Raw genomic sequence first — 26334 nt, forward strand, 5'->3', positions numbered from 1 at the left:
TGGAGAGCCAACACAGCAATCTCCTGCAGAGGGAAGACGGAAGGGTCCAGGGCTACCTGCCCCATACTCCACTCCTCCCCGGGGACTCGGACCCTTCCTCCTGGGAGTGGTGGCCTTGGGAACAAATGGCAACACCATCCTGTTCTCTGGCCTTCTGCAGGACTGAGGGACACTGCCTCCATGGAGAAGCCCCTGCCCAGGTAGCTGGGTGGGCAGGGCTACGTATTTCTAGCCATCATAGTGGCCTCACACTTATGAGGCTCTGGCTCCAAGGGGCCACCCTGCCCAGCTCATGGGCACAAGTGGGCAGTGGCAACACCTTAGCGACACTTCCTTCCCATCACTGGGCCTCCCCCATCTCCAGGAACCCCGTCAGCCCACTGGGGGCTCCCACAGCAGATTCTCTGGACAGCAGAACCAGGGACAGCCTGGCTCCTTGGGATATATGCAGGTGCTGACGGGGCACTCTGGGACAACTGCCAGCATAGCCCTAGACTAAAAAAGAGTGTCCAGGCAAAGGGAAACTGCCCCCAAGCAGACAAGGGCCTCTGGGACACAAGGAGTAGGTTCTAGTAGCACTTTGGGGAACAGAGGTTCAAAATAAAAAACAGATCTAACTGCCCAGGAGCAAGGCCTCCTGCTCTCAACACACCACAAGCCAGGCCCCAGCTCCAAGCCCTCTCTTGGAGGAGTCACCAACTCCGGAATCCCTGGGAGGCACACCCTGGGAGCAGGGAAATGCTACTTTTCGTTCCCCCTGGAGAAGCTCTGGATGGAGGGGGCAGCACAGGGGTGGACCCACCTCCAGACCTAAGAAGCTAAACATTTGGCTCTAAAAAGACTGTTCTCCCAAGAGCCACCAGCCACTGAAGGCCAGGGGAGGAGGAGGGGTCCAGGGTAGGTAGAGTATGAGGGAGGGGTGCCTTAAGCTGTTTGGAATGTCTACACAGGACAAAACGAGGCCTCTGCAGAAGCCCTGGGGCTGAGGAGCTACCATGGAGAGAGTAAAGGGGCCTGGAGACCATCTGTTTCAGCCCCCTCATTACACAGACGAGGAGACCAAGCCCCTTCGAGAGGCTACAGTGCAGAAGACCCCACCAAGTAAATAGCAGCGACTCGAACCCAGCTGTCCTGACTCCCAGCTCAGGCAGGCTCCCTCTGAACACGGACCTGTGCAGCCTGGCTCCAATTTGGGGCATCCCAGGCCCTCAGTGTGAGCCAGCCCTGGATAACTGCCCTCTGGAGAGCAAAGGGCTGGCAGCCCACCCTAAAGGGCAGCACCTTCCACCAGCACCCACGCCCTCAGGACCCCCCTTGCCAGGCTGGGGAATCAGCAGCATCCTTAAAATCTAATGACCTCATTCTATCCCTCTGGAGAATGGGAAAAGGCTCTTGTCCCTTTCTTGGCCTTGAGAGAATTTGGAAGGGGGCAGGGAACAGCATTTCACACTCCTCCCTATGACGCCGATGACCCCTCCCCACCGAGGACGGTTTCCCATGATCTATTTCTGTGCTCTTACGTGACTAGTGAAGCCAATTTAGGCTCAACAGGTTCCACCGCAATTCAGACAGTATTTCCACATGTGCAAGCTGGGGATGACTCTCACCTAGCAATTTTCACAACTCCTCACGTAACACAAGCAACACACATCACGTCATGGTTAAGAGCAAAGACTCCGGCATAAGAGAATTCCAGAGTTCAAGTCAGCTTGCCACTTCATAGGACAAGGCACCGATCACCTCCCCGTGCTCCTGCGGGCATTTGTGAAATGGGAGCAAGAATGGCACCTGCCTCCCAGAGCTGTCAGGCTCAGGAGAGAGCACACGTGCAGAGGAGCTTGGCACAGGGCCTAGGACGGTCTCAGGAGGTGCTAGTCAAGGCTATTATTAATGGCTCCTGACATTTTGTGTGTCCTGGACCCCTTTGGCAGTCTAGTGAAGCCTATGGACCACTTCTAAAGTGCATGAAACAAAATACTTAGAATTACGTGGAGCCAGGTTCACAGACCGCCCTAATTCTAAGGCAGGCAGGCTCAGACCTCTGCCAGAGGGAAGCCTTAGCTCTTTCATTTCAGATTGTCCCAAGGTCGCTCTGTGGTCCTGTCCCAATCAAAGCCCTTCCCGTGAGCCCCACACAACACCAGCTGGAGTGGCCAGCGGCAGGATCCCAATGCTGGAGGAAGAAGCTCTGGGAACAGCCCCTTCCCAACCACAGCACTTGCAGGCTGTCTCTCCTGCCTCGCTGCCTCCACCAAGGGCCACTCTGTCCTCCATGGCCTAGCCCACAGCGGTGGAATCCCTCCTGTCCCTCACAAGCATTAGCTCAGAAGAACATGAGTTTTGGTCCCTGCTCTTGGGGCCCCAGCTCCAAGCAGTCAGAAAGTCTTCCCTGGTATCTAACTGCACTGTGCCCACTGCAGGCAACACCCCTCTCCCCGATACTATTCCACATCCTCCTGGGGCCAGGACTCAGGAGACCCTAAGCCCCTCTTCTCCCAAGGCAGAAGCAATGCGAAACTGACTTCAGAGACTCAGGACATCAGTGCAGGAAGGACCTGCAGATCAGCAATGCAGTTCCCCAGTTGACAGAGGAGGACAGTGAGGCCAGAAATGGAAGAGACTTATCCAATGTCACCTGGAAAGGAGGCGGAGGAGCCAGGGCTTAACCCCAGGCCTTCTGGCTCTTTCTCTGCCTCCCACTGAAAAACAGGAGAACCCTCAAAGGCTGCTCCTGAATTTAACAAGAGGTGGAGCGAGGAGCCAAACTCTCTATTAAACATTAAAGATACAGGAATCTAGACAGGGCACCTGGTTGGCCCCCAAACACCAGAGCCCAGGAGCACAGGGGAGAAGGGGGCTGAGTGAATGGAACCCCCAGAAGCTTGGGGCAGATCATGCCTCTGAGGGACCTTGTGCTCAGAGGAGGAAGAGCCCTGATGGAAGGCACGAAGCGTCTCCCCCTGGTGAAGACGGAGCTAGTCGTCGATCTTGGGCTGCTATCTGGAGAAGCAGCAGACACTTCAGCCCAGCCATTTCCAGGAAACACTTGGGCACCAAGCTAGAGGCGATTAAAAGGCACACTAACCACTCAGAGTCTGCAGCTGTTGCTGGGACTGTTCACTCTGCACCTGGGGTGGCCTGCAGGGGCCCCAGGGCAGGGGCTGTGCCTCCATTCCCCCAGCACAACCCAGCCCTGAGCATCCAGCAGGGCACCCTGCCCACCTGCCCACCTGGCCACTTGCCATAATCCCCTGCCCCAGCTGGTTTGGGCACCTGCTCCCCAGCATCTCAAAACATCCTCCCTTCTCCAGACTTCCAGGCTGCTGGGAGCTGGATTTGACTCTGCCTGGGGCGACAGCCTCCCTCCCTCTGCAGGAGGCCCTTCTCCCAGGAGTCCCAAAGCCCACCAAGGCCTTCCAGGGATGCTGGTGACAACCACTGGCAGGCTGCTGGGCCCCATGACCCCTGTCCCCATGACTCCTGTCCATACAGCCCTTACTCCAAGCATGGTCTGTGTCTACGCACATCAGAATCAGCTGAGATGTGTTTAAAATGCTGGTTCCTGGGATTCCCTACAGAATCTGAACGGGGAAGGCCTGGTATTCTGCATTTTAATACACTCCTTTGATAATTCTGATGCAACTGAAAGTTTGCAAACTACTTTCTCACAGTGTCCCCGGACTGGCTGCACTCATTTTGCTGCCAACCTGACAGCTGTTACAGCTGTGTGTGTGTGGACACAGTTAATCTGATTTCCTGTCTGGCAGCTGTGCAGCAGAGAAGGGACAGCTGAGGGTCTCAGAAACAAGAGGAGGGGATGAGGTAGGAGGGAAAGGGGGCAGGGAAGGCTGAATGGGATGGGGTGTTCCAATTTGTTCCTGAGCCTCTTCTCCCCTTGGGCCAAAATCCCTGCAAGGAGGCAAATAGCTGACCAAATGGTCCCTAGCATTTATAGAAAACAAAGCCTCCTCTCAGAAACCTCAGGTCTCTATTCTTTAGGAGCACAAACTTTGGAAGCACCAAGACAGGCCCACCACATAAGGTTATGCAGGTTGTTATACTGCACAAGGTTATACTGCACAAGGGCACCCAAGTGAAGCGGCAAGTTGGGGGCTGAAATCTAGCCCACGATCCAATTGCTAAGCCATGAACTCTGGCATGAGGTTGTATCCACCCGGAAGAAGGGCCACCTTTTAAAAATTTGCACAAAGGAGCTTTTGTGGAGGATAGTGGTGGCCCAACACAGAGACCTAATCCGAATTCCAGCTGTCACACACTCTGTGACCTTGGGCAAGTTCCTTAACCTCTCTGATCCTTCTCAATTGTAAAACATAGCTATTAATACCTTCCTAAAAGAGACAAGGTTAGGAAAGCACCTGCTACCCCTGTCACTTAGTACATTATAATCTTCATTCCCTTCCTACACGAGTCTCGCCCTTCCTTCCTTCCCCACACCCCAACACCTACACACCCACAGACACAGCCAAGCTCGGAATGGTCTGAAGAACATGAGTAGGAATATCCAGGGGAAACCCCAATACCAAACCTGAGCCCCATGGCACTTCCCAGCATCCACAGCGTCCCTTCCTGGCACAAGCAGGATCACACCCTGCCTCACTTGGGAAGGGAGACTCCTCCTCCGTGCCTGCTCTTAAGATCCTGCACATTGCCCAAGCATCAGCTCCGCCCAGTCCAGGCCAAAGCGGAATCCAGGGCCCACAGAAGGGAGGCAGGGGATCCGCCAGCTCCGCATCCTTGGGAATCCCTCACCAGACTTCAAGCTCCCAGGCTCCCCAGGCCAGTAGCAGGCCTGGGTGAGGGAAGTAGCCACTGTACACTGGGCTGTTTCGATGGAGCTAGGCAGAGACCCCGTTGGTCAAGGAAGACCTCTGATCGCACAAGTGGAAGGTGCGATTTGTCCCCCTCCTCACGCAGCAACAGCAGAGAGTGCCCCGCATCCCTCATGGGCTCTGCCTGCCAAGGCCCTGGCTCCCCGCTGGGGCAACTCACCATAGCTGTCTCCAGTCACCCAGAGGGCCAAACCCCAGAATAGCGCCCAGGAACCCTGCCATCAGCCCTGGACGCCAGCCCCCTCAAGCAATATTCATTCATCCATGTGCCAGGCACTGTGCTAAGCGCTGGGGAACAGCAGACAGCAAAGGATGCCCCTAAAATAGGGTTCCCAAGACTTGCTGCTGGAGTAAGCCAAGAGTCCAGGGTAGACCCCCACCCTGGAAAGCCCCCTTTTCCCCAACCCCTCGTGCTGGGGAGGCCTGGCGACACACACTGCCCAAGAAGCGTCCCTGGACATCTGCTTTTTCAGCCATGGACTTTTGCATCCTGTCTGGAGACTGATCAAGAGATGGGAGAGGAGGCGGGGGGGGGGGGGGGGTAGGGGGAACACCAGGCTGCCTGGGCCCTCATGGCCATGTTTATCTGGGGTGGATTTTTTTTTAACCCAAAGGTTAAAGCGTTTCTATTTGAAACATCTATTTACATTCCAGAGTCCAAAAAAAAACAAGGCAGCCGAGCTCCAGGCCTATATCTGTCCCCAGCCGCGTCAGAGACACAGCATCAGAGCTGCGCAGGGGGAACATTCTTAGCCCTCTCCCTGAGCCGCTGAGGTGACTCACGCCTCCCTCCTGCCAGCATGGACCACGCCACCTCTCAAAAGACTAGGCAGTGTGCATGGGGGGGGGACAACAGGGATCTGGAGAGAGGGACGGGCTGGGGCGGGGTCTATGCAGGGACAGGCAGCCTTAGGGAAGGGATGGGGGTGGGGGGTTCTGGCTTGCAAGATTTCTGGAGTCTAACTTGACAGAAGGTGAGAGAATAAGCTGAGGAGGCCAACCACCAGCCTTGCTGGGAGGCAAGCGACAGTGGGGACAGGGCGGCATGGGTGAACTGATACGGCATCTGCCAAATGGGTAGAGCTGCTCCCAAGCAGATGCTCTGCACAGTTAGTTCTTTGCTTTCCAAGAGACCACCTTGACCCCTAGGGGCTCTGGGGTAGGTGTCAGCAGCAGGGTCTTTAGCTAGAGCTGCAGGCTCAACTAGACCAGGGGTAGACCAGCCCTCTGTGTGTCTACCTCCTCCCAGGGGCCTGCATGAGCACCCTACACAGCTGGCCCCCAGGGTTATGCCCCCATCCCAGGGGCCTGCATGGGTACCCTGGAGGGCTGGCCCCCAGGGTTATGGCCCTCCCCTAAGAGACTGCATGGGCATCCCTGCCCAGACAGATGGCAGGCCTTGTTCCAAGGGTTTTCCAAATCTTCCCAAAACATTCATCCTCTGACACATCCAGTCCAGCTGCAACCTTATCCCTGGACAGCTCAGAGCCAAATCACAGGTACCTGCGTAGGCACACAGCTCCCACCTTCCAATTCAAAGGTTGGGACCCACACCCACATAACCAGAGGCAAAGACTCCCTTTACATATACACACAGACGCCCACACCCGAGTGCCAAGCCACTGCCAGGAGGGGCCAAGCCGGCATGGGTCCAGCAGGCCCCTCCCAAGAGGAAGCATCTTGTGGTGCCGGCCTGGTTAGGAGGCTGTGCCAGAAAGGCCTGATGCTGCCAACAGGTTCCTGGGAGGGAGTGGCCAAGCTCTGGGGGACCCCCGCCCCCAGTCAAGAGCCAAAAACATCCCTGCTGAAAAGGCAGCAGGGCTAGGGGTTCCTCAAGCCCATATTAGCCAGAGTAACACCTCTTCATCCTCATGAGATGGGAAAAATCCAAGGCCTGGGGGAAGGAGAGAGATGGGGGAGCTAGGAACTAAGGCAGCCAAGGCCCCCCACATCCCAGCTGCCAGCCTCTGCCTAACTTGACCACAAGTGCATCAAGCCTGCTCCCCAGGTATCTGATTCCCAGGGGACTCCTGACTGAGGACTTGCAGAAATCACTGCACTCAACCCTCTGTCCCCAAGAACCCAGCCAGAGGAACCGGGGTAGCGTTTATTCTTATGGACGCTCCAGCTATGGCTTCTTCCTCTGCCCAGACCTGGGGAGCAGGCAGACTGGAGGCAGGTCACTGACCCACTTCCTCCCCTCTGACCACCGTGCCAACTGGGCCAGGATCTTCTAGTAATCCACAGCCCCCAGCAGCTGATGCTGACCCTGCTGGAGGCCAAAGAGACTCGAAGGGATGCAGCACAGCTGGAGGGCATGGCAGGAGGGCAGGTCCTCAGCCAGAGAGGGCAGGGAAGCCCACTCAGTGAGGATGGCTCCCCAACCATCCATATTCTGAAGAAAGCCCTCTAGAAAGATCTAAGCAAGACCCCATCTGGGCGAGGCTCAGAGCCAGATGCCCAGCCTCAGGGACAAAGATGCCCAATGGCAGAGGGCAGGTGGGGACACGGAGGTACTTACCTGCCACAGGGATACCGTGTAGAGGGGTCCGAGGCAGGATTTCCAAGGACGGTTCCCGGCCTGACATCCCATCTGCTGAGAAACAGGATTCTGTCTCATAGATGGTCTGCAGCATCTCCACGAGCCCCTGAGCTTTGGGTACCAGCAGCATGCCAGGGAGGGGGCCGCCTGAGGCGGGAGGCAGCCAAAGGGAAGGTGGTGGGGCGGAGCCCTCCCTGTTCAGGGGCTCCCTCAGGCCACTGCTGCTGGGACCCACGCTGTGGGGAGGTGCCTCATCCGGCCTGGGCGCTCCTAGCGGCAGGAGGAGCTGGGAGGCCCCAGACCTACAGGCCCAGCTCTGTTCTAGAGGGGCATTCGACTACCAGGCTTTCCCCAGCTCTCTGGAGCTGGGGTATGGCTCAGCACTCAGAGGACAGGAAGGGGAGCTCAGCAGGCAAGCCGGGCTCTCTGTGTTCCCTCCCAGCCCTGGGTGACAGCTCTGGGCCCGGCTCCCTGCTCCTCCTTCCCGAATGAGCCGCCGGCAGCTGGCAGAAGACTGAAATAGCAGTTGGGGGAGGGCCCTGTCTATAAATAGGTGGAGCATGCTCAGGGAGCCGCCGGCTGGCTGCCAGGAGCCCAGGCCTGGCGGAGGCCCCATGGGGGGGAGGCGCGTTCCACCCCAGGAGGAAGCGCCAGGCAGGGGGATGGGAACAGGGGAGGGCCTGCACTCAGAGCCAAGGCCACAGAGCCGGGTGGCCAGAGGCTGGGCTGGGGAAGGACTGCGGAGTACCCATGCATCTCGGAGCACCTCTGGCGCTGCTCCTGGCAGGCGAGGGGCTGGAGACCAAAAAGCCAGATTCCATCCTCTATCTTCCCTCTTGCCATCCAAAGCAGGTAAAGGAACTGAAAGGGTCTGAGAAAGGGTAGCAGACAGGGCCACCTGGCCTAACCTTGCATCCTCCCTGGAGTCCTTCTAACAGCCAGAAGCCTGGAAGGTGCCTCCCCAGCCCCTCATCCAGCAGGGAGACTCCAGAGCAGCAGCTGATTGACAGCTCCCTCCTACCCATTAGACGTGTTGCATCCACAGGCTGCTCAGCTTCCTTCCAGGGCCAGGGAGACTCCTTCCAGACAGGCCTCCCCCTCCCGACCCAGGGAAAGGGGACCAGGGAGCACTTGCCCATCCTCAGAACACAGGTAGCTCTTCCCTGGCAATGGGCCAGGTGCAACGCTAAAAGCAGCACATATATCACCTCATTTATTCTGCACATTGATCTCAGGAGATAGGTGCAGATGGGGAAACTGAGGCACAGAGAGATGAAGTCACTCATGCTAGGTCATATACCTGCTTAAATGGTAGGGCTGGGATGTCTGGGGCTCAAGTCTGAGCTCTAACCACCACAACTCACTGCATCTTGCACAAGGGAGTATATGAAGCTGCCCCAGGGTTTCCGCTAACAGATACGATGACCCCTAATACCCAGGTAGGAACAGACTTGAGGTTGGAGCCCTTCTAAGAAGAGTCAAGAGGCTGCCAGCATCCAGCTCTTTCCCACCAGTCCCAGGCCTGGCAGAGCAGCCCCTGTTCCTGGGGCCCTGCTGGGACCTCAGACTAGTGCATCATGAGGATCTGTGACGCCTGCCCATCCTGCCCACTGCTGGCCCATCCCTTCTCCTCAGGTTGTGCCTCCCACTGGTCCAGAGAGCCTGCTTGGCCCCCTGACCTCACTGGAGCCTTTTAATAGCCTGGTTATTCCTGGGTCTATGTCCCCCTCCTGCTTCCTGATGTCACAATTGCTATTTTGGAGTCCCCTCCTGGCCCCTCCTTGCCCCCAACTCCAGGCATGGAGCCAGGGACACCTGTCCTCTCCCTGGACTGGATGACCTCACCCTCCTGTTGGGAGCCCAGGAGGAGCTGGCCAACCAAGGACACAGTGGCTGTGCCTCCTGGAGCCCATCTTCCCAGCTGGGGCTTCTGCCAGCCAGGGACAGAAAAGGGTCCTCCTGCCCTCAGGTGAGGGGAGCACACGGACAGGGGAGGTGGCAGAGGAGGCTTTCCCAGGCCCTAGACTGGCTGACAAGATGTCTATTGGGGGAGTGGGGGGAAACAGAACCTAAGCAAAGATCTGGAGCCTCAGCTTCTCAGCCAGCAGACTACAAAAACAGTGTCAGAGCAGTGCTCCCCACAGGGGTACGGTGTTAGCGGACACTTCAGGGCAGATCTGGGGACCTGGTTCACCACACCGCCCGCCCCACCCCCCGGCCCTAACCTCAACCTGGCCAACCAGGCTCTCTCTCAAGAGGAAGGGAAGGCCAGGTCCCCTCAGTGGGGTGATGGGCAGTAGACTCAAGGGAGCCGAGAAAGCCAGGGGCAGAGCCCCTCCCAGCCCAGGACTCCACCCACCCACGCTGGGAGCAACCAGAAGGGCTGGCTAGCCCTGTCCTGGCTCTCCCTACCTGCCCCAGGCACAGGAGAGTACTGTAGGGGAGCCCTACTCTGGAGGAAAGGAAGTCATCAGCTACAATGACTCAAAAGCAGGGCTCCCAGAACCTGGAGCAGCCAGAAACCTAAGGAAAGAGAACTCCTTGCTTAGGGAAGATAGGGGCACTCAGGAGCTGCGCACCCAGGGGTGCAGAGACAGGGGCTCGGGGCAGTTTTCAGCACTGTTATGATTTCATGAAGTTGGGACATGAAGTGGGAAGCGAAATGTCAGACACAGACAGACAACCCACAGTGCAGTTCCCAGAATCCTCCAGGGGAATAAGAAAGGAGGTTTGGGGTGGGGAAAAAAAGTGTCTTTTTTTCCTTCTGAGATTCAAGTGATGCAATAAGGTCTTCTAATGTCTAACCTCAATCTTTCCTGCTTTATAGCCCCTCTCCTCATGGTTCATTTCTCTTCTCCGTCTCCACCCATCCAGCTCTCCCAAGTGTCATCCCAAAAGCCTTACAGAGCACCTACCAAGCATGGGGTATGTGAGGCTCCTTTGGAGCCAGCACCAACTCCTCCAGACTACAATGACCTTGTTCCCTCCCTCAAAGGCTGGGCTCAGGAATCCTAACCCTCTAAACTCAGAGGAGGAGAACCCAATGCTGGCTCCTTGAGCTCTTGCAGGCTCCCATGTCTTGGCCCCAAAAGGCTGGGGGCGCCCTGACGGAAAGGAAGAAAGCATGGTCTGCTTTGTGTACAGTAAAAAGAGCTGGCCCAGGAGCACCCTGGATGGAGTGTGGAGCGCCAGCTGCCCTGGGGTCCACCTGCCCTCTGGTTCTCTCATGCCCTTTGAGCCCAGTCATGCTGGAGCCCATCAGCATGACCTATGCGCTGCCATGTGCCAGGTCCCATGCTAGGTGCTAGCTGAACCCTCTCATTTGAAGCCAAGTCCAGGAAAAATGTCAACATCTCCTTTGGCATCTTCCACATCCCCTCGAGGTTGACCCTGCCTCCTCTGACCGTCCCATTCTAAGCCTTCAGTCCCTTTGGAATGATGGAGCAGGGAAGAGGAGGGTGGAGCAGATCCCAATCTATAGTGAACACAGAGGTGTGCCAGGGGGCATCTAAGTAGAGAAGGGACGCCAGGAATCCACTTCCCAGACCCCCGCCCCACGCCGGCACTGACCCACTTTCTCCTCCTCAGGGCTGGCTGCCCGCCTTCCCCGGGGGCTTAGAGACAGAGCCAGAGCCCAGGGCTGGGAATCAGGATGCCGAGGTTCCCAGTCCCACCCCACATACATGCCCCAGTTTCTCTGGTCACCCAGAAAGGAAGGGGCAGCTGCCCGCCCTCTCTCCTGGGAAAGGGAAGGAGAGAAAGTGTAGAGCGTGCTGGGAGGTGCTGGGCAGGCAGGTGTTATCATGAAGCTTGTTTCCCTCCCACGCTGGGGCCATGGAACCCGGCCGCCTCCTCCTGGGGCCCTGTCTCCAACTAGATTGGCTCACATGGTGGGCCTCACTCTTGTCCCAACCTCTGGGCAATGGCACAGAAGACGGGGCAGGGATCAGAGCAGGCTTCTGTCCCAGGAGCCAGGCAGCTCCTCTGACCTGGCCAGCAGAGCCCAGGCAGGAGACAGATTCTGTCAGTCCTTCAGTCTCACTGAGGGGAGCAGAAATGATCAGTTCCAGAAAAATAAAGAAAACCTCACTCCTCAAGCCCCCTTTTTCCTGAAGAAAAGCAGACACCAGGGAGTGGCCTCCTCAGGGAAGCAGGAAGCACCATCAGTGGCCTCTGCCTGTACTCCCAAGATTGCAAGAGGCAAATCAGGTCAAATGCTGGCCTTCAGCCCAGCCCAGAGGTAAGTCGATCAGCTCCCACTCCCCGGGGAGGAGGGGCGAGTCCCAGAAGTAAACTGCTGCGAATCTCGGTCTGCCGCCCCTCGCCCAGGACACTCTCTTACTAACTCGTTTGCAATGAGGACAGGACCATCTTCTAGCTTTTCTTCTGCTTCCCCACAGGCTAAGCTCAGGGTCGGGCATGTGGGGATACTCAACAAGAACCCGCCAAATAGGAAAGTCCCTGCACTGAGAAAAATGGAGGGGAACCAGGGGACAGCGGAAAACTCTCTGTGCCTCAGCCAGGCCTGCTGTTCTGTGTCCTAAGGAAAGAGGAGAGTTGTCGGGGATGTGTGAAGGGGTAGGAGGTGCTCAGGGGCCAGGGCACTCAGATCCTGGGAACTAACCGTTCTTCTCATTCCCACCTCTATCTCCCCACCCCTGGTCCCATGCCCTTCCTAAGGCTCTCTGAGGGGTGTCCATGGGGAAAGTGGACACCTGTGTGCTCTAGCTACAATTTGTGATTTCATTTTACTTTTGTGGAGTCCAAACGCACATGGTTTCCAGGCTTCTGCCTGGCGCAGGACACCCACAGTCCCAGTCCAGATGCCACCCTGAGATGTGAGAATAGCAGATGCTGGTCCCCTCAAAAAGAGAGAGCCATGTGGAGGCTAGTCTCTCCCTGGCCCAGAGCAGCTGTAACTCCACAAGTGGGAGAGCCAGTCCTGGAGCCCCAAGAAAACTTGGCAGGAAGGGCCTGAGGGGGCCATCCCAAGCAATGATCCCAGCTCTGAGGCCTCTCCACAGTCCTAAAATGAGGTTCCCAGTCTCTGGCCCCCTACCCTACTCCCTCCTTCCTGAACACAAGAAGACAGCATCTCCCCCTGCTGGGGGGAGCTGGAAAGCCAGCAAGGAGGCGAGGCCAACTCTATAGGCCCCACTCAGGAGGCCCCTCCTGGCCAGGCTCAGCAGTGGCTCCTAGACCGCCTGCCTCCTGCACTGGTGGACGCTTCTAGCTACCACCAAACTCCTGCCAGCCCTGGCAGAAGTGGCTGCAAGGGGAACCTGGACCACCAGCATCTGGAAAGGCAACCCAGTATTCCATCTATCCAAGGCTGATTATTTTAGTCTTTCACTCTAAGGGAATGAAATCCCCAAGGTAAGAAATGTTCTTCCCAAGCCACCAAGCGATGCCTCTGGGCAGCTTCTTTCTGTTGCCTTGGCTAAGGGTTAGACTCCAGGTCCACTGTGACTGGAGGTGGCTCCTGGGCAGGTGAGCACAGTAGCTCAGAGGAAAGGAACAACTGGCACTACTGCCGGACACAACTGACCTTCCTAGGGGCAGCAGCCAGCTGAGGTGGGCAAGGGACCAATGAGAACCCACCAGCCCTCTCCTCTCCCTTCGCCAGCCCAGCCTCAGAGGAGGAAGCAGGACATCAGGGCTTGACAGCCCACGCTCTAGCACAAGAGTCACACAGACCTCTCCATGTCTAACACCTGGCACGGCCCCTACAGGTCGAATGAAGGCAAGGCAGAGGCGGGAGGATCTGAGGGGGAACCGCAAACCCTGCGGGGGGGGTCACCAGGCAAAGCTGCCTTGGTGAGCCCCAGGAGCCCAGCCTCCTCCGGCTGGCACTCCACTCTGCCTGCAGCCCAGGCCCAGGGTACGTGACACTGGAAGGGCCGGGGGGCGGGGGAGCAGCCTTGACCAAAACGAGCGGCACAAAGCCAAACAATGCCAGCAGCTTCCAGCTTCCCTGACTCTGCAGGAACCCCCAGGACCCGAGTCAGGGCCTCTCCCACGTATCACCAGCACTGGGTCCCCACAACAGAGATCGTCAGGTCCAGCAAAGTGGCGATGGGGAATGAGATGGGAGGGGGCCTGGATGCCCCCCTGATGCTGCTTCTGTACCATCCTGCAAACGGATTTGCATCTCTAGGCCCTAGTTTCCCTATCTGTAAAAGGAAAAATATCCCTTCAACCCTCCAGAAAAAGATGTAGGGGGTTAAAGTTCAGTAAGATAGACTCTGACCGTTTAAGACTGTGCAGAAGGAGACAGAGAAGGAGAGAAGGCAGTTATTACTCTGACCACACTGACCCATGACCCTCCTGTGAAACTCCTGAGGGTCCGGCTCAAGCCACTTGGACACATCCTCATGGGCATACACCCAGACCCACCCATACACAAAGCTGCCTGGCGTCCCACCCGTAGATTATTTGTGGTAGCACTAGGCTGGGTCCCAGGGGCAGAGGGGAATAGGAAATCTCAGAGTCAAAGACCCCAAAGTGGCAATCCACCACGTCCAGAGCCCAAGAGGAGGAGGGTAGTCTACCTGGACTCAAAGGAGAGAGCCAAGACTCCTCTACCAACATGTCACGGCACCCCCACCCCAACACCACACACCCCGACACAGGCTGAGGCCAAGGGCCCTGCAAACCTCCACTGAGAAAAAAGTATTAACACAGAGACACTCCACCAGGAAGAGATGCCACCACCACAAAAAGGAAGCTGGGCATTCAGCTATTGTGGGGACTTCTTCCAACGTGAGCCCCAGGCTGCCCAGAGATTCAGGGATACACATCCCCCATCAGGCCTGCCTGTCTTGGCAAAAAGGGCAGGGTGGAGCTGAAATTGAAGGCTCTCAACTTGAGAAGGCAGGCTTGGGGACAGAGCTGGACCCAAGCCCTTCCAAGGCCAGGCTGGACCATCAACCCGTCCATTCCCAGGTCTACTACACAGTCAATAAGGTTTGCCCCTGCCCTTTGCTCACAATGCTCCTCCACTCCTGACCCCCACGTTCCCTTACAGCTCAGACCCTGAAGGTCAGCTGGCCTGCACTGGAAACCCACACAGCTGATTACAGCCAAAGCCACCCCAGGGTGCTCTTCTCCAGCCTCATGGCTCTTACCCGACTCGCTGGGAGAGTTCATGCCGGCTCTGGGCCCGCAGGAAGCTGGCGTTGGGGTCTGGGACGGGAGGGGGTGGAGCTGCAGTGATGTCAAGAGAGACAGACGATAACAGACAGACGGACGGGACAGGAGCCCGGGGCCGCTGTGCCTCTAATGCCCATCCGAGGCCATCCTTCCGGGTGAGGCAGTCAGGCACTCAGAACGGAATCCCTGGGGAGAGATGGAGCAGGATTAGAGGACCCCAACTCAGCAATCGGAGAGTCGAAAGAGACTTTGGAGGTTTTCAGTTTACACCTGGGGAAGAAAGGGAGGGACACCTGCCCAAGGGCACAGAGGGAATCGGCAGACCTGGACCAGACCCTGCTTTCTTCTCTTCCTAACTGATGAGGTTTCCAGCATTCAAGGGATGGGAAATGCCTACAGTAGTCATACCCAAACAAACTCCTTTTTGGGCGACAGTGTCCACTGCCAGCTGGGAGACCTTACAGACTCCTGAGGGTGCTTATGGGGGACTGGGTGTGCACCAACAGAGAAAGTACACAGGGGATTCTGAACTCTGTCCATGGCAGTGGGGAGATGCAGGGCAGATCTGGAGTCCCCAGCAGAAGTCAAGGGGACCCGGTATCCCAGGTCCATAGCCTGATCTGGGAGTCTCAGGCGGAAAGTCATCTTCTCCCTACTTTCTGATCCTTGTGCCACCCAACTCTGGAAACAATACGCTTCTGTCTTAGTCTCCCCCATTCAACAATGGGTCAGGGAAAGAGCGTAACCAAGGTTCTTATACACATAACCCCTGCTGTTCCCACGAATTGGCAAAGGCCCCACATCCAGCATCCCCAGACTGGGGGTCTAGGGCCCAAGCCCAGGACTTTATGTGTGTTGTACAAGTTCTACCCTGTGCCCATGCTCTGCCTGCCAAGCCATGGGTCTGACACAGGCTGAGGCCACCCAGAACAAGGGACACCTTTTTCCAGTTTGTACAAAGGCACCAAAAGGCCCAGCAGCAGGCCTGCAGAGGCCAATATAGTAACGGAGGATGTCCCAGTATTACAGGACCATGAGTTTGCCAACCTGACCCCATTCCGCCATCTCCCCACCCTCCTCCAGCCCCATAGATAGTCCTCAAGCCTCAGACACTACGCACGCACCCACCTGGGCCCATCCCTAACAGCCCATGATCCACCCCAGACATGATCTCATTCATTTTCTTCCAAATGAAAGGAGGCCCTCCAACACCCAGTGAAAGCGAGGTAGCAGGAAGCAATCAGATGAGGCTGAGAGGAGCTGGATGTTTAAGCCCTAACTCTGCTCCCTAGCCAGGAACAGGCAATCAGCTCTGCCCCCTGAACAGCCCCACCTCCTGGCAGGATTAATTCTCAGTAAGTCTAGCATTCTCATCAAGGATTCCCAGGGGTGGGGCCCATTTGGAGCCAAGAAGCCCCACAGCCGTGGCAGGGACACACACACACACGCACGCACGCCACGCACACACTTGAGGTCTTCCTAGGCCTGCTGCTCCCTGCTGTCGCCCACGGAGTGTGGACTCTGTAGCTGCAGAAAGGTGCACTCAAATGGGGACGTGGAAGGAGGCAGCACGAAGGGGCTGAATTGCTCCCAGCAGGCACAGGTGTGGGGCAAAGACAAAAGAGGCTTCGCAGGGCTGGGGCCAAGCTCAGGAATGCTGCAGGTGGGGCTGTTGGTGTCCTGGCAGGGCCCGCGTGGGCAGGCAACTCAGCTGGTGCCCACCCCAGGGCTGGTGCCCAGTCCCGCTCACACCCTTTCCCGTGGGCTGGGGAATACAGGTTCAGAAATTCCCACGATTCCCAGCAGCTGAGCGGCCCAGCCCATCTCCTCAGTGAAAGGCACACAGGGCGCTTAGAAGGGGCAGAGTCTCAAAGATACAAAAACCAGATTAAGATCAGCCCTGAGCCCCCACCATCCTCACCCCCTGGGGAGAAGAGGACAGGAGGGGCTCCTAGAACTCCCAGGGGGCTCACGACTCGGTTAGGCTGCACTCCTCACCAGCCTGCAGGATGCAGCAGGACCCCCAGGGCCCTGTCCACCTGCGGAGACTGTCTGCCAACCCTCATCAACCCTCTAGAGTGAACAGGAGCCTCCCTGGGGAACAAAGCAGTGTTCAGGCCTGATCAGGACAGGAGCAGACTCTCATCAGGGTGGGGCAGGAAGGGGAAAAAGGGCAGCATGAGGGTGAAAACCTGAGCTATCTGGCCCCTCCTCTGCCAGAGAAACTTGCTGCTTACGATTGTTATAAGAGGGTCTCAGTGAGCAGTAGGGACCAAGAGCTGTGTGACTCCTGGATGACCCGAGACTTGGATGCTAAGCCTGTGAGCAGCCCAGCTTCCATGATGTCATAAGTAGGCAGACCCCAGGGCCCTGCGCCCCCCAACCCCCCCACCCCCAACCCCCGCTGTGAACTCTCTCTTCCAAGTAAGACCTCTGTCCCACTCCAGGATCCAAACCCACCTCCACCTCCAGCTAGGACAAGGAACAAGGGAAACTGACTGCATCTCACCCTACAAGCTCATGGCTAAGCCAGGGGAAGTAGGGTAAAAACTCTAGGGGGACAGCCTCCACTCCACTCATGAGCAATAAAAACTCTGGCACAGGCTGGGAGGAGAAGGGCAGACAAGGGGCCAGCCCAGTGGTGCAGCGGTTAAGTTCGCACGTTCTGCTTCGGCAGCCCGGGTTTCGCCAGTTCAGATCCTGCGTGCAGACCTACACACCGCTTGGCAAGCCATGCTGAGACTGGCATCCAATATATAAAGTAGAGGAAGATGGGCACGGATGTTAGCTCAGGGCCAGTCTTCCTCAGCAAAAAAAGAGGAGGACTGGCAGCAGATGTTAGGTCAGGGCTAATCCTTCTCAAAAAAAGAAAAAAAGGGGAGACAAGTGAGGGAGACATGGAGCAATGGGATGCCCCAAAGGCCACAAGTTCACAGTGCTGCCCTGAGGTATCTTGTCCTTCAAACAACTCCCTCAGAATTCCTGGGGAGCCAGGTGTCTCTTCAAGGGCCTCTCAAGAATCCGGACTCCAGCACCACCAGGCAGCCCCCTCCCAACACACCAGCTCTGGCCCTGCTAAAGGCAGGCCCAAGTCCTGAGCACCGAGACTAGGGTCCCCTCCCCAGATCATAGGCACCCAGGTGAGCTGTCTGAATCAAATCCTGTGAGCCAGAGATTGCTCACAATCTGACATCTGCCCCAAAGACTTCCTCAGAAAGCTACAGGCCCACACATCCCAGCCCAAGGCACAAAGAAACCTCATCGTGACCTCCCCTGACCGTGGCCACGGCAGACCACTTTCCTTGGCCTCCAGGAGCTTCCATCACCTTCTGCCTCCCCTCAGCTGGGCCTAGAAGTCCAGGATTATCGGAGCCATGAGGGGTGGCTGACTTGGATGTCCAGGCCCCAAACTAAGGGAAGGGGGAGGGCAACGAGGGAGGAAAAAAGGCACCAGGCTGACAAATTCATTTTTGCAATCGGCCCATTTCTGTTTGTCTGCTCAGACGCAGCTCCAGGCATCTGCACAAGCCAGATGGAGGAGGCTGCTATTTCTAGAAAAAAAAAGGGGAGGGGGGTGAGAGGGGAGGGAGGGAGGAGGAGGAGGCAGAGGGCAGAGGACTGGGTCTGTTTGCCCTAAAACCTCAGGCAGAACAATACCCCCTCCCCAGCACTACCAGACAGGGTCCCCATTCAAGAAAGGGCTAGGGCCGGGGCTGGGGTGAGGTGGGGTGGGGAAAAGAAAGGCAGAGAAAGTTTAATTAGCCAAAGTCGGCTACAATAGGCCCCCTCACGGGCTGCATCAGGTTTTCATTCATGAGCAAGCGACAGTGCTCCAAAAATGCCAAGAACCGCCCCCCCTCACAGTCTCTCCCCCACCCCCCCACCAACAGGAGTGCGTCCTCTAGCAGGCTGGCTGAGCCTGATGCCTTGTTCCAGACATCCCTCCTCAAAGGGATGTGAGTAGGAAGAATTAATTATTAAAGAGCAGCTGGTACTTCGGCACCGACTGCACTCCCCCCGCTCCTTTAGCTGACCCCCCTCCCCCTCTCACAGAAACACAAACTACCCCCACATCCCCAGGCCCGTTTCTAAACACACAGCTAAGATGCCACCTCTAGGGAAGAGAAAGCAAACCTTTGTCTCTATGGCTACTTGGAGTGGGTGGGGCATGTGATACTGCTGCCCACCCCCCAAATTACGATCCAGCCAAAGGGGAGGACATACTGAGGAGAGGCCAACACAGAGCTAACATGTCCTCCATCCTTGCCCCCAAGTAACCTGCACCTGGTATCTGTCTCTCTGGCCCGTGGAGTGCATACATTCCCAGGACAGAGTGGAGATGCTGGGGGTCCACCCCTCTAACTCAGAGAAACCTCTGCCTGCCTGGTCAAGACACAGCCCAGATCCAAGCCCAGGGAACACACGGGAAAGAGAGGATTCAAGAGAACGGGCAGAAGGCAAACCAAGATCTCTCCAGGCTTTGTGTTTAGGAGGGAGAGGAAGAAGGGAAGACTGGAATGAAGAAGCAGGCAGCCCCCAACATGGCTCACCCACCATTCCCAGCCCAGCCCAGCATCTCAACAGCCAGCATAAGCTCAGGGGCTCTGGTGCCTGGAACTCTGGCTGAGGACCCTCCCTGCCAACATCCTCTGAACCTAAGGAGGCCCAGGCTCCAGTCCTGCAAGGCAGTCTGGTCAGGCGTCCCCCTGGCCAAGACCCCCGGATCTCCCATCCTCTGTCTCCTTTTGTTCCTATGATCTGGCTCCGTCCTCCCCCTCCAGTTGGACCCTGAACCCAATCTCCATCACCACTACCCCTAATCCCCAAAGTTAATTCCAGGCCCCAGAAGCATAGTGGTCACTGTCAGAGTGGTGGGTCTCTTGAGCAGCCCCCGAAAAGCAATTGCAGGTGCTACACTTCCTCTTGAGAGACACACCTCATGTCAGAAGGCCAACAGCGGGGATATCAGGTGGTCACCTCCTCCCCCAAATGGGGCACCTCCACCTCCCCTCTTCTCCCTCACACCAAGCAGACTCCCAGATTAATTACTTATCACTCAGCCAGTTCTCATCTTCCCCAGGGCCCCAGAGAAGGGTGGGGTTGGGAAGCAGCCTCCCCCAAGTTAAAAGGCACAAGCAGTGTCCCCGCCTCCATGAGATACAGACCCAGGATGAAAAATGGGGGGCATCCACCCCAGACAAGAAGGTGGGGAGCTGCATTTCATCTCCTAACTCTCTCTCCGGCTCCAAGGTGTCAGACGGGAAAAGAGGGTGGGAACAAGCGCAGTAACGCCTCACGGGGGAGGGGGTGAGAATAATGGAAAAGAGAAGTAAGGTGGGACCGCAGGCCCCCTCCTCATGCACCGAAGTCAAGGACACAAAATCAAGGATGCGTTCTTAGGTATGGGTAGAAGCGCTGCGGGGTGGGCAGCGCCCCTCACCTCAGAGTACCAAGAAAGGGGTGTCCAGAGAAGAGGGGTCTGTATAGAATCCAGGTGCAGGGCTCAAATAGCACTGCAACGCAACATGCGCCGCCCGGGAGAGGGCAAATCAGACAGCCCCGGCCGGTCTCCGGGCCATTTGGGGGCGCGGGGCGCGGGCCCCTCCCTTACCTGTAGGGAATGAGCCCCTGCATGGGAGAGGCGGGGAGGGGCGCGCAGGAACCCCGAGGCCCGGCTCCCGGGCTGGCGATGCTCCCGGAGGGCGCCGGCTGGCACCGGGCGTCGGGAGGAAGGAAGGGGGGCGCGGAGCGCGGCGCGCGCGCAGGGAGCCCGCAGGCAGCGGCGGCAGGAGGAGGGGGCGCCGCCTCGCGTCCGGGGGGCCAGGGGAGATGGGATCGGGAGTGGTGTAGCGCGCTCACCCCCTGCGGCTCGAGCTCCGGCTTCTCGGGCGGCGGCGGCAGCAGCGGCGGCGGCAGCAGCGGCAGCGCCTCCTCGACGGCTCCTCCATCTTTGCGGCGGCTCCTCCGGCTCCGCTCGCCGCCGCCACCAACAACAACATTCGGAGACGTCACTCCCGTCACGTGACCCGACCCTGAGCTAAAAATAGACCCAGACCCCCCCCACCCCCCTTGTGCTTCAGCCACCACCAACCCCTCCCCTCCCTCTCGGCCCTCCCCGCCAGGCGGGGCCAGCAGCGCCACCGTGACAGCTTCTTAAAGGGCTGGTACCAGCAAAGGGTTGGGCTGGGGAGAGGGTGGAAGGCAAGGGATCCGAGCCCAGCGAGTGGTAGTGGAAGGAGAGCTGCAGGCGGCCGGGCCTGGCTCCTGTTGCTCGGCGTTTGGTACGCTCCACTTTCCTCCCTGCGCTTCCTCGACTTCCTTTTCAAACCGTGGATGGTGCAATCTTTGCCTGCCTAAGCGTCTCCCTAACATGCCCTCCCGCGGTGGAGGAGGGGAACTGGGGATGGATTCCTAGGAGCTGGGAGGGCCGAGGAGGCCCCGGCTAGGGGGCCAGGCTGGAGGTGGTGGCTGGGACAGGTTTGGAACCCTCCAGCTCCGTCCTCACACACTCCATTCGTGCCAGGGAAAGAAAAGACTGCGAAAGGTGAGAGTATGATTGTAACAGTCCGAGGCCTTCAAGAGGAAGACTTCCGGTTCCTCACTTGGGTGTCATCCCCCTCTACAACTCCTCTTAGGACGACAATATGAGTATACGTGATTAAACCTAGAGGGTTTGTTAGTAATTACACTAAGAAAAATTTATTCTAAGGAAATAAACATTGTTGTGTTCAAAATGGGTATAGAAGGAAAAAGATTGCTTATGATGTGAAAAGTTGAAAACAACCTAAATAACCATCAGTAGGGGATTGGCAAATAAACTAGGGCACGTTCGTTCAGTGGAATACCATCCAGACATTAAAAATGATATAGATCTACATTGACCTGAAAAGATACTCATGACATATTATTTCTTGAAAATCAGGAATCAGTTACTACAGAATTGTTCCATTATTGTAAACAACAAACTAGATCCATATGTCTGAATTTACGTATATAAAAAAGTCTAGAAGAATATATAGCAAAATATTTACCTTTGCTTCTTTATCTTTTTCTGTATATCTGAAATTTTGCAATGATCATGCATTACTTATCTAATCAGAAAAAGTAAATGACATGCATAAATGTTCCTGTAGTAAATGATAAACATTCTTCCTACAAAGTATCTCATGGATCGGTCCACTCTGACCCTTCTCCATCCCCACCCCTTGTTCTAAACCAAATCACCTTACAACTGAGACACTGCAGCCACCTCCCCAACCCATCCACTCCCTGCATCCTTCCCAGCCTCCTCCCGAAGCCAGAGTGACTTTTTTAAAACACAAATCTAATCAAGGGAGCACTTAAAATCTTTCCAATTTTGTTCCTGAAATCTGTATCTGGCCCAGAAAAGTGGTTTTCAAACTTTAGGGGACTTACAAATTACCTGAGGAGCTTATTCAAAATGTTAATTCATAATCCCCACCAACAGAGCTTGTTTTTCAGTGGGGATGGGGCCCAGAAATCTTCATTTTTAGTAAGTACTCCAGAGGATTTTGCTGCAGCCGGCCCTCTCCTCAAACTTGGGGGAAAAACAACCTAGAAGCTTCTACATGATCTGGTCCCTGCCCACCTCAGCTCTCTTCCCTTAGCCCTCTGTACTCCAGCCATTGTGGCTTTCTCTCATGTCCTTGAACCGTGTGTCCCTTGCTCCTCAGGGCCTTTGCACAGGCTGTTTTTTCTCTCTGGAATGCTCCCCCGCCCCTCTTCTCTTTCGCTAACTCCTGCTTATCCATAGAGCTGAATTAAATACCATTTCCTGAAAGAGGCCTTCCTTGGTCCTTTAATTAAATTAGATCACCTTGTTATGTATGCTTTCATGGACCCTGATAAAAATTTGTAAATATCCGGGGCTGGCCCCGTGGCCGAGTGATTAAGTTTTCGCACTCCGCTGCAGGCGGCCCAGTGTTTCATTGGTTCGGATCCTGGGCGCAGACATGGCACTGCTCATCAGGCCACGCTGAGGCGGCGTCCCACATGCCACAACTAGAAGGACCCACAACAAAGAATATACAACTATGTACTGGGGGGCTTTGGGGAGAAAAAGGAAAAAAAATAAAATCTTTAAAAAATTTGTAAATATCCATCTATTTGTGGTATTATTGGTTCAGTGTCCATCTCTTCCCCTAAACTGTAAGCTTCTTGAGCTCAGAAACCACATGTCTCCTCCCAGCACAGTGCCTGGAACAAAAAAAATACAATGAATATTTGTTGAACGAAACGAATGAGTGTTCAAAGATTAAGCCAGGGTGAGCACTTTTTGAACGGACAATGGACTCTGAGCAAGAGGCTGCCCCTACAAAGTCATCCCATGTCACTCCAAGACAGGGGTCCTCCTGCATCTGTCCCAGAATGATGATGCCACCCATTTGCTGTTAGTCTTGTACAACCCTATGATGTCTCTTGGGCAGCTGAGTTGGGTTGGCATTTTGCTTTCTCAGTGCTTATGTTCTGCCTCCCGAAGCAGTGTATGAGCCGCTTGAGAAGACATAAGATCACTTTTTTTTTTATGTATTTCCAATGCCTGGCAGATCACCTTGCACATAGCAGATAGTAAAGTCTTGGGGGCTATGAAGACTCTGGAATTTCTTCTCTCAAGATCCTAGAACGTGAGGAAGGAATCTCCTCGTCTGGTATGATAGTCACTAACTGTCTCGTGGGGCACCTCAGCTACATACTTCCCACTCCATAGATGAGGGAGCTGAGGTTCGGAGAAGCTAAATAACTTGCCCAAGGTCACAGAGTTCACGCAAGCAAGATCTTGGATTCGAACCCAGGTCTCTGCCTGTCCGACAAACACAAGGAATAAGGCCTGGGGGAGCTGGGCACTCAGACTAACACTCTAGTCCTCTTCTCTGGGGGGTCCCTGAGATCATTGCCTCAGTCCCCGAGTGGCCAAATGCCCCAGAAGTTACAAGAATTTACCACATGGGCTTTGCTGAGCCTCAGATTTCCTCTCCTTGGGTAAGTGGGAGTTAAATAATTCTGCATTCATTCTACACATATTTCTTGAGTACCTGTGGTGGGTACTGGGGATAGAGAGATGATTCTGCCTTTAAGGAACTTAGAAGAAAACTGTCTTTTGTTAAAAGTCCCTAGGGGAGGTCCTTGCCAGGACCGTTCACCATGGAAACAGTGGTCTCGGGCTGTCTCATAATCACTGCCTCAGTTTCCCAATGTAGAGTGAGCCTGTAGCGGGGGATCTAGTAGTCAGCTGGGGAACTTCTGACCCTGGGACCCAGTGGTGAATTTGGCCTCTTGGTAGAAGGAAATCAATCTCAGAGGACAGCCAGGCATTAACCAATGGCCTGACGGTTGGCAGCACTATTGGACTTTGAGAAGGAGGCAGCAGGGCTGGGGAGTGGAATGAGGAGTGGTGAGCAGCTCTGCTAGAAGCCCTGGGAGTTGTTACTTGCCTGGAATCATGAGAAATGTCCAGTACTTGAAGCAAGAGAGAGAACAACCTTCCTCCCTGCTGGGGGGGACACTCCTAGACTGACAGCCAGCACCCATCTCCTCCACATCCCCCCTCACTCACACAGGGTCCATGCCCTCCAAAGTTAGCATTGCCTAACTTTGGAGGGCATGGACAGGCCTAATAAACAAGGCACCCAGTTCAAATATGCCCTCACCTCCAAACTCTCACCCAGAATTTCTCCTGGGGTGGAAATCCTCAGATCCATGGGCAGGATCCCAGAGGCTCTGGGAGGCTCTGGCCAGAGTGGTCTGGCCCACAGTTCTGGTCTCTGGTGGAGCAATACTTAAGTGGCCCTGCTGGCCTCCAAAGGGTGCCTGGGGTGGAAATAGTCCAGTTCTAAATACAGCCGCAGGCAGATAATAATATAGAACAAGGAAGAACTGAGCTGATAAGCCCGAGCAATAAGCATTTACTAGATATTTATCAAAGGAAATATGCATTCTTTAAAGCTTTTTTCAATTACCAAGGGCAATGTGTACACAGAGGCATCTTATTTCTATTCCATTCAGCAAGAATCGATTGAGCATATTGAAAAATTATGAGGCCAGCACAATGCTAGGTACTGTGGGGACTGCACAAAAATAAGAAAACAGGACAGGAGGTAAGAAAACCTGGGTCCTGGGATCAGTTATATCCTCACGTGTTGTTGGCTGAGTCATTTCCCCTCTGGGTCTTGTTGTCCTTATCTGGGAAACAGGACTTGAACTTCTGTTCTCTGAGGTCCCTTCCAGTTCTGGCACTCTGTGAATTCTAAATTAGATGTGATGTTAGATGTGACAGCATCCAGCATAGTGCTGGGCTTCAAAGTTTTAAGCTGGCCCTTCATGACTTTGGGATCCTTTAATGTCCAGTCGTGCCCTAGAGCTGTTTACAATGTGCTCACGAGCCAGAGGAGAGTTTATTTCAGGGCAAACAATTCATGTGCCCCGAGGCACAAAGCAAAGGCAGGTCACTGAGGACTGAGTTATGCAGAGTGTAATGAAAACTGCCCCCAGGATGCTGTCGTTTGCCCAGGCCTCCGTGTGACCCTGGACAAGTCCCTTCCTCTCTCTGGTCCTCTGTTTCTTTACCTGTAGGATGAGAGGATTGGACTAGATTTCCTTCCTTCCAGTTGGAGACAGTTCTGGATGGTCCAAGAAGGTGAAGTTGAGAAGGAAGGGTGGGAAACAGTTCCTGTCCCTTCCCTTTGCCCCCTTCCCACTAGGCCCTCTCCTCTGGGCTTAGGGCAGGAGGAAACTGGTTTCAGACCAGCGTCCAGCATAAAGTCCTGCTGGACTGTTTGAGATATCTGGGGGAAGAGCAACAGACAGGCGCCTGGGCGAGCCGCCACCCCTCTAGACCGCAGTTTTCCCATCTGTGAAATGGCACAGTTGGGTAGATGACTTCTGAGGCCTTTTCCAGCTCTGCGTTGTGAGCTAACAATTCCAGAGTTGTAGTTCAAAACTATAAAAACAAAATAAGGAGGGCCTGATTGGAGGTGAGGCCTCAGTCATTTTTCACTTGAGAGCCTTACCTGACCCTTGACTCCTCCTGTCGTTTCCCAGGCCTCCTAGTTCCTGCCTTCCTGGTCCAGAGAATGGGAGCTGGCCACTGTCCCTACCCTCAGCAATGGCCAGCCTGGGGAAAGCCAACATCGTGGCTCCTAGAACAAGCTGTGAATTTGTTTAAAAATAAAAACTATTCTGAGTGCAGCTACCACCATTCGTCATGATGCCTAAAAAAAAAGATTATATATATATATATATATATATATATATATATATGTATGTATATGTTATTTAGAGAGAAAGAGAGCAGAGAAAAGCTGCCAGTACCCTGGTCTGGAGGTCCCACATTGACTAAGAGCCTCCCATAGCTGCCAGCTACCTGCTAAAGGACAGCAGGTGACCAGAAGGCCTGGGACAGAGGTGGGACCTGAGGACAAAGCTTCTCAGCCCAGCTTCTCCCAGTAGCATAAAATGACCCACATCAAGCCTTCTTACCCTTCTAGCAGCAAAAAGAGCAAGAGGTTTGAGGGGACGGCTGAAAAGGAAACCCATCCTCTCCCCTACCTCCCTGCTGGCATCTGGAAGTGAGGCCCAGGATTTCCTGGCCTGTAGGGGTTCCTGCCTGCTTGTTCAGGAGTCAAGGCCACATGAACACAACAGTGCAAGGACGCTATTGCCAGTCACATCCCACACATCTGCAGGTTCTTCCAGAATATCTTCTCTGGAAGAGCATGCATGCCTGGGAGCGGGCAGAGGGTACAAATGTGCCTACCCTCTGGGAGCTTATGA

The 26334-nt window shown here is 55.4% G+C and overlaps 1 protein-coding gene and 1 long non-coding RNA gene across 11 annotated transcripts in view; both read right to left on the minus strand.

Annotated features, from left to right (window-relative positions):
- Window positions 1-20595, minus strand: part of HDAC5 (histone deacetylase 5) — a 35117-nt gene extending 14522 nt beyond the window's left edge. For 2 of the 10 annotated variants that reach the window (XR_011493865.1, XM_014849340.3), the window contains exons 1-2: window positions 20404-20543; window positions 14520-14730 (exon numbers count right to left, since the gene is read on the minus strand). Coding sequence is in view for 6 of the 10 variants with exons in the window: in XM_014849340.3 (XP_014704826.1) it covers window positions 14520-14541 (22 nt within the window). In the remaining 4 variants the exon portion in view is untranslated. Of the gene's footprint in view, window positions 1-7371; window positions 7665-14519; window positions 14731-20155 lie in introns of those variants that run through there. The other 8 variants (XR_011493862.1, XM_044744760.2, XR_011493864.1 and 5 more) reach the window with 7 other exon arrangements.
- Window positions 20596-22612: 2017 nt separating this feature from the next.
- LOC139039989 (uncharacterized) lies at window positions 22613-24810 on the minus strand. Its single transcript, XR_011493521.1, has 3 exons — window positions 24699-24810; window positions 24213-24372; window positions 22613-22761 (listed from the first exon to the last, which is right to left on the minus strand). It is a non-coding gene; the product is annotated as an uncharacterized lncRNA (long non-coding RNA).
- Between the last annotated feature and the right edge of the window lie 1524 nt (window positions 24811-26334).

The sequence above is a fragment of the Equus asinus genome, chromosome 13 (genome assembly GCF_041296235.1).
Source record: "Equus asinus isolate D_3611 breed Donkey chromosome 13, EquAss-T2T_v2, whole genome shotgun sequence".
Lineage (NCBI taxonomy): Eukaryota > Metazoa > Chordata > Mammalia > Perissodactyla > Equidae > Equus > Equus asinus.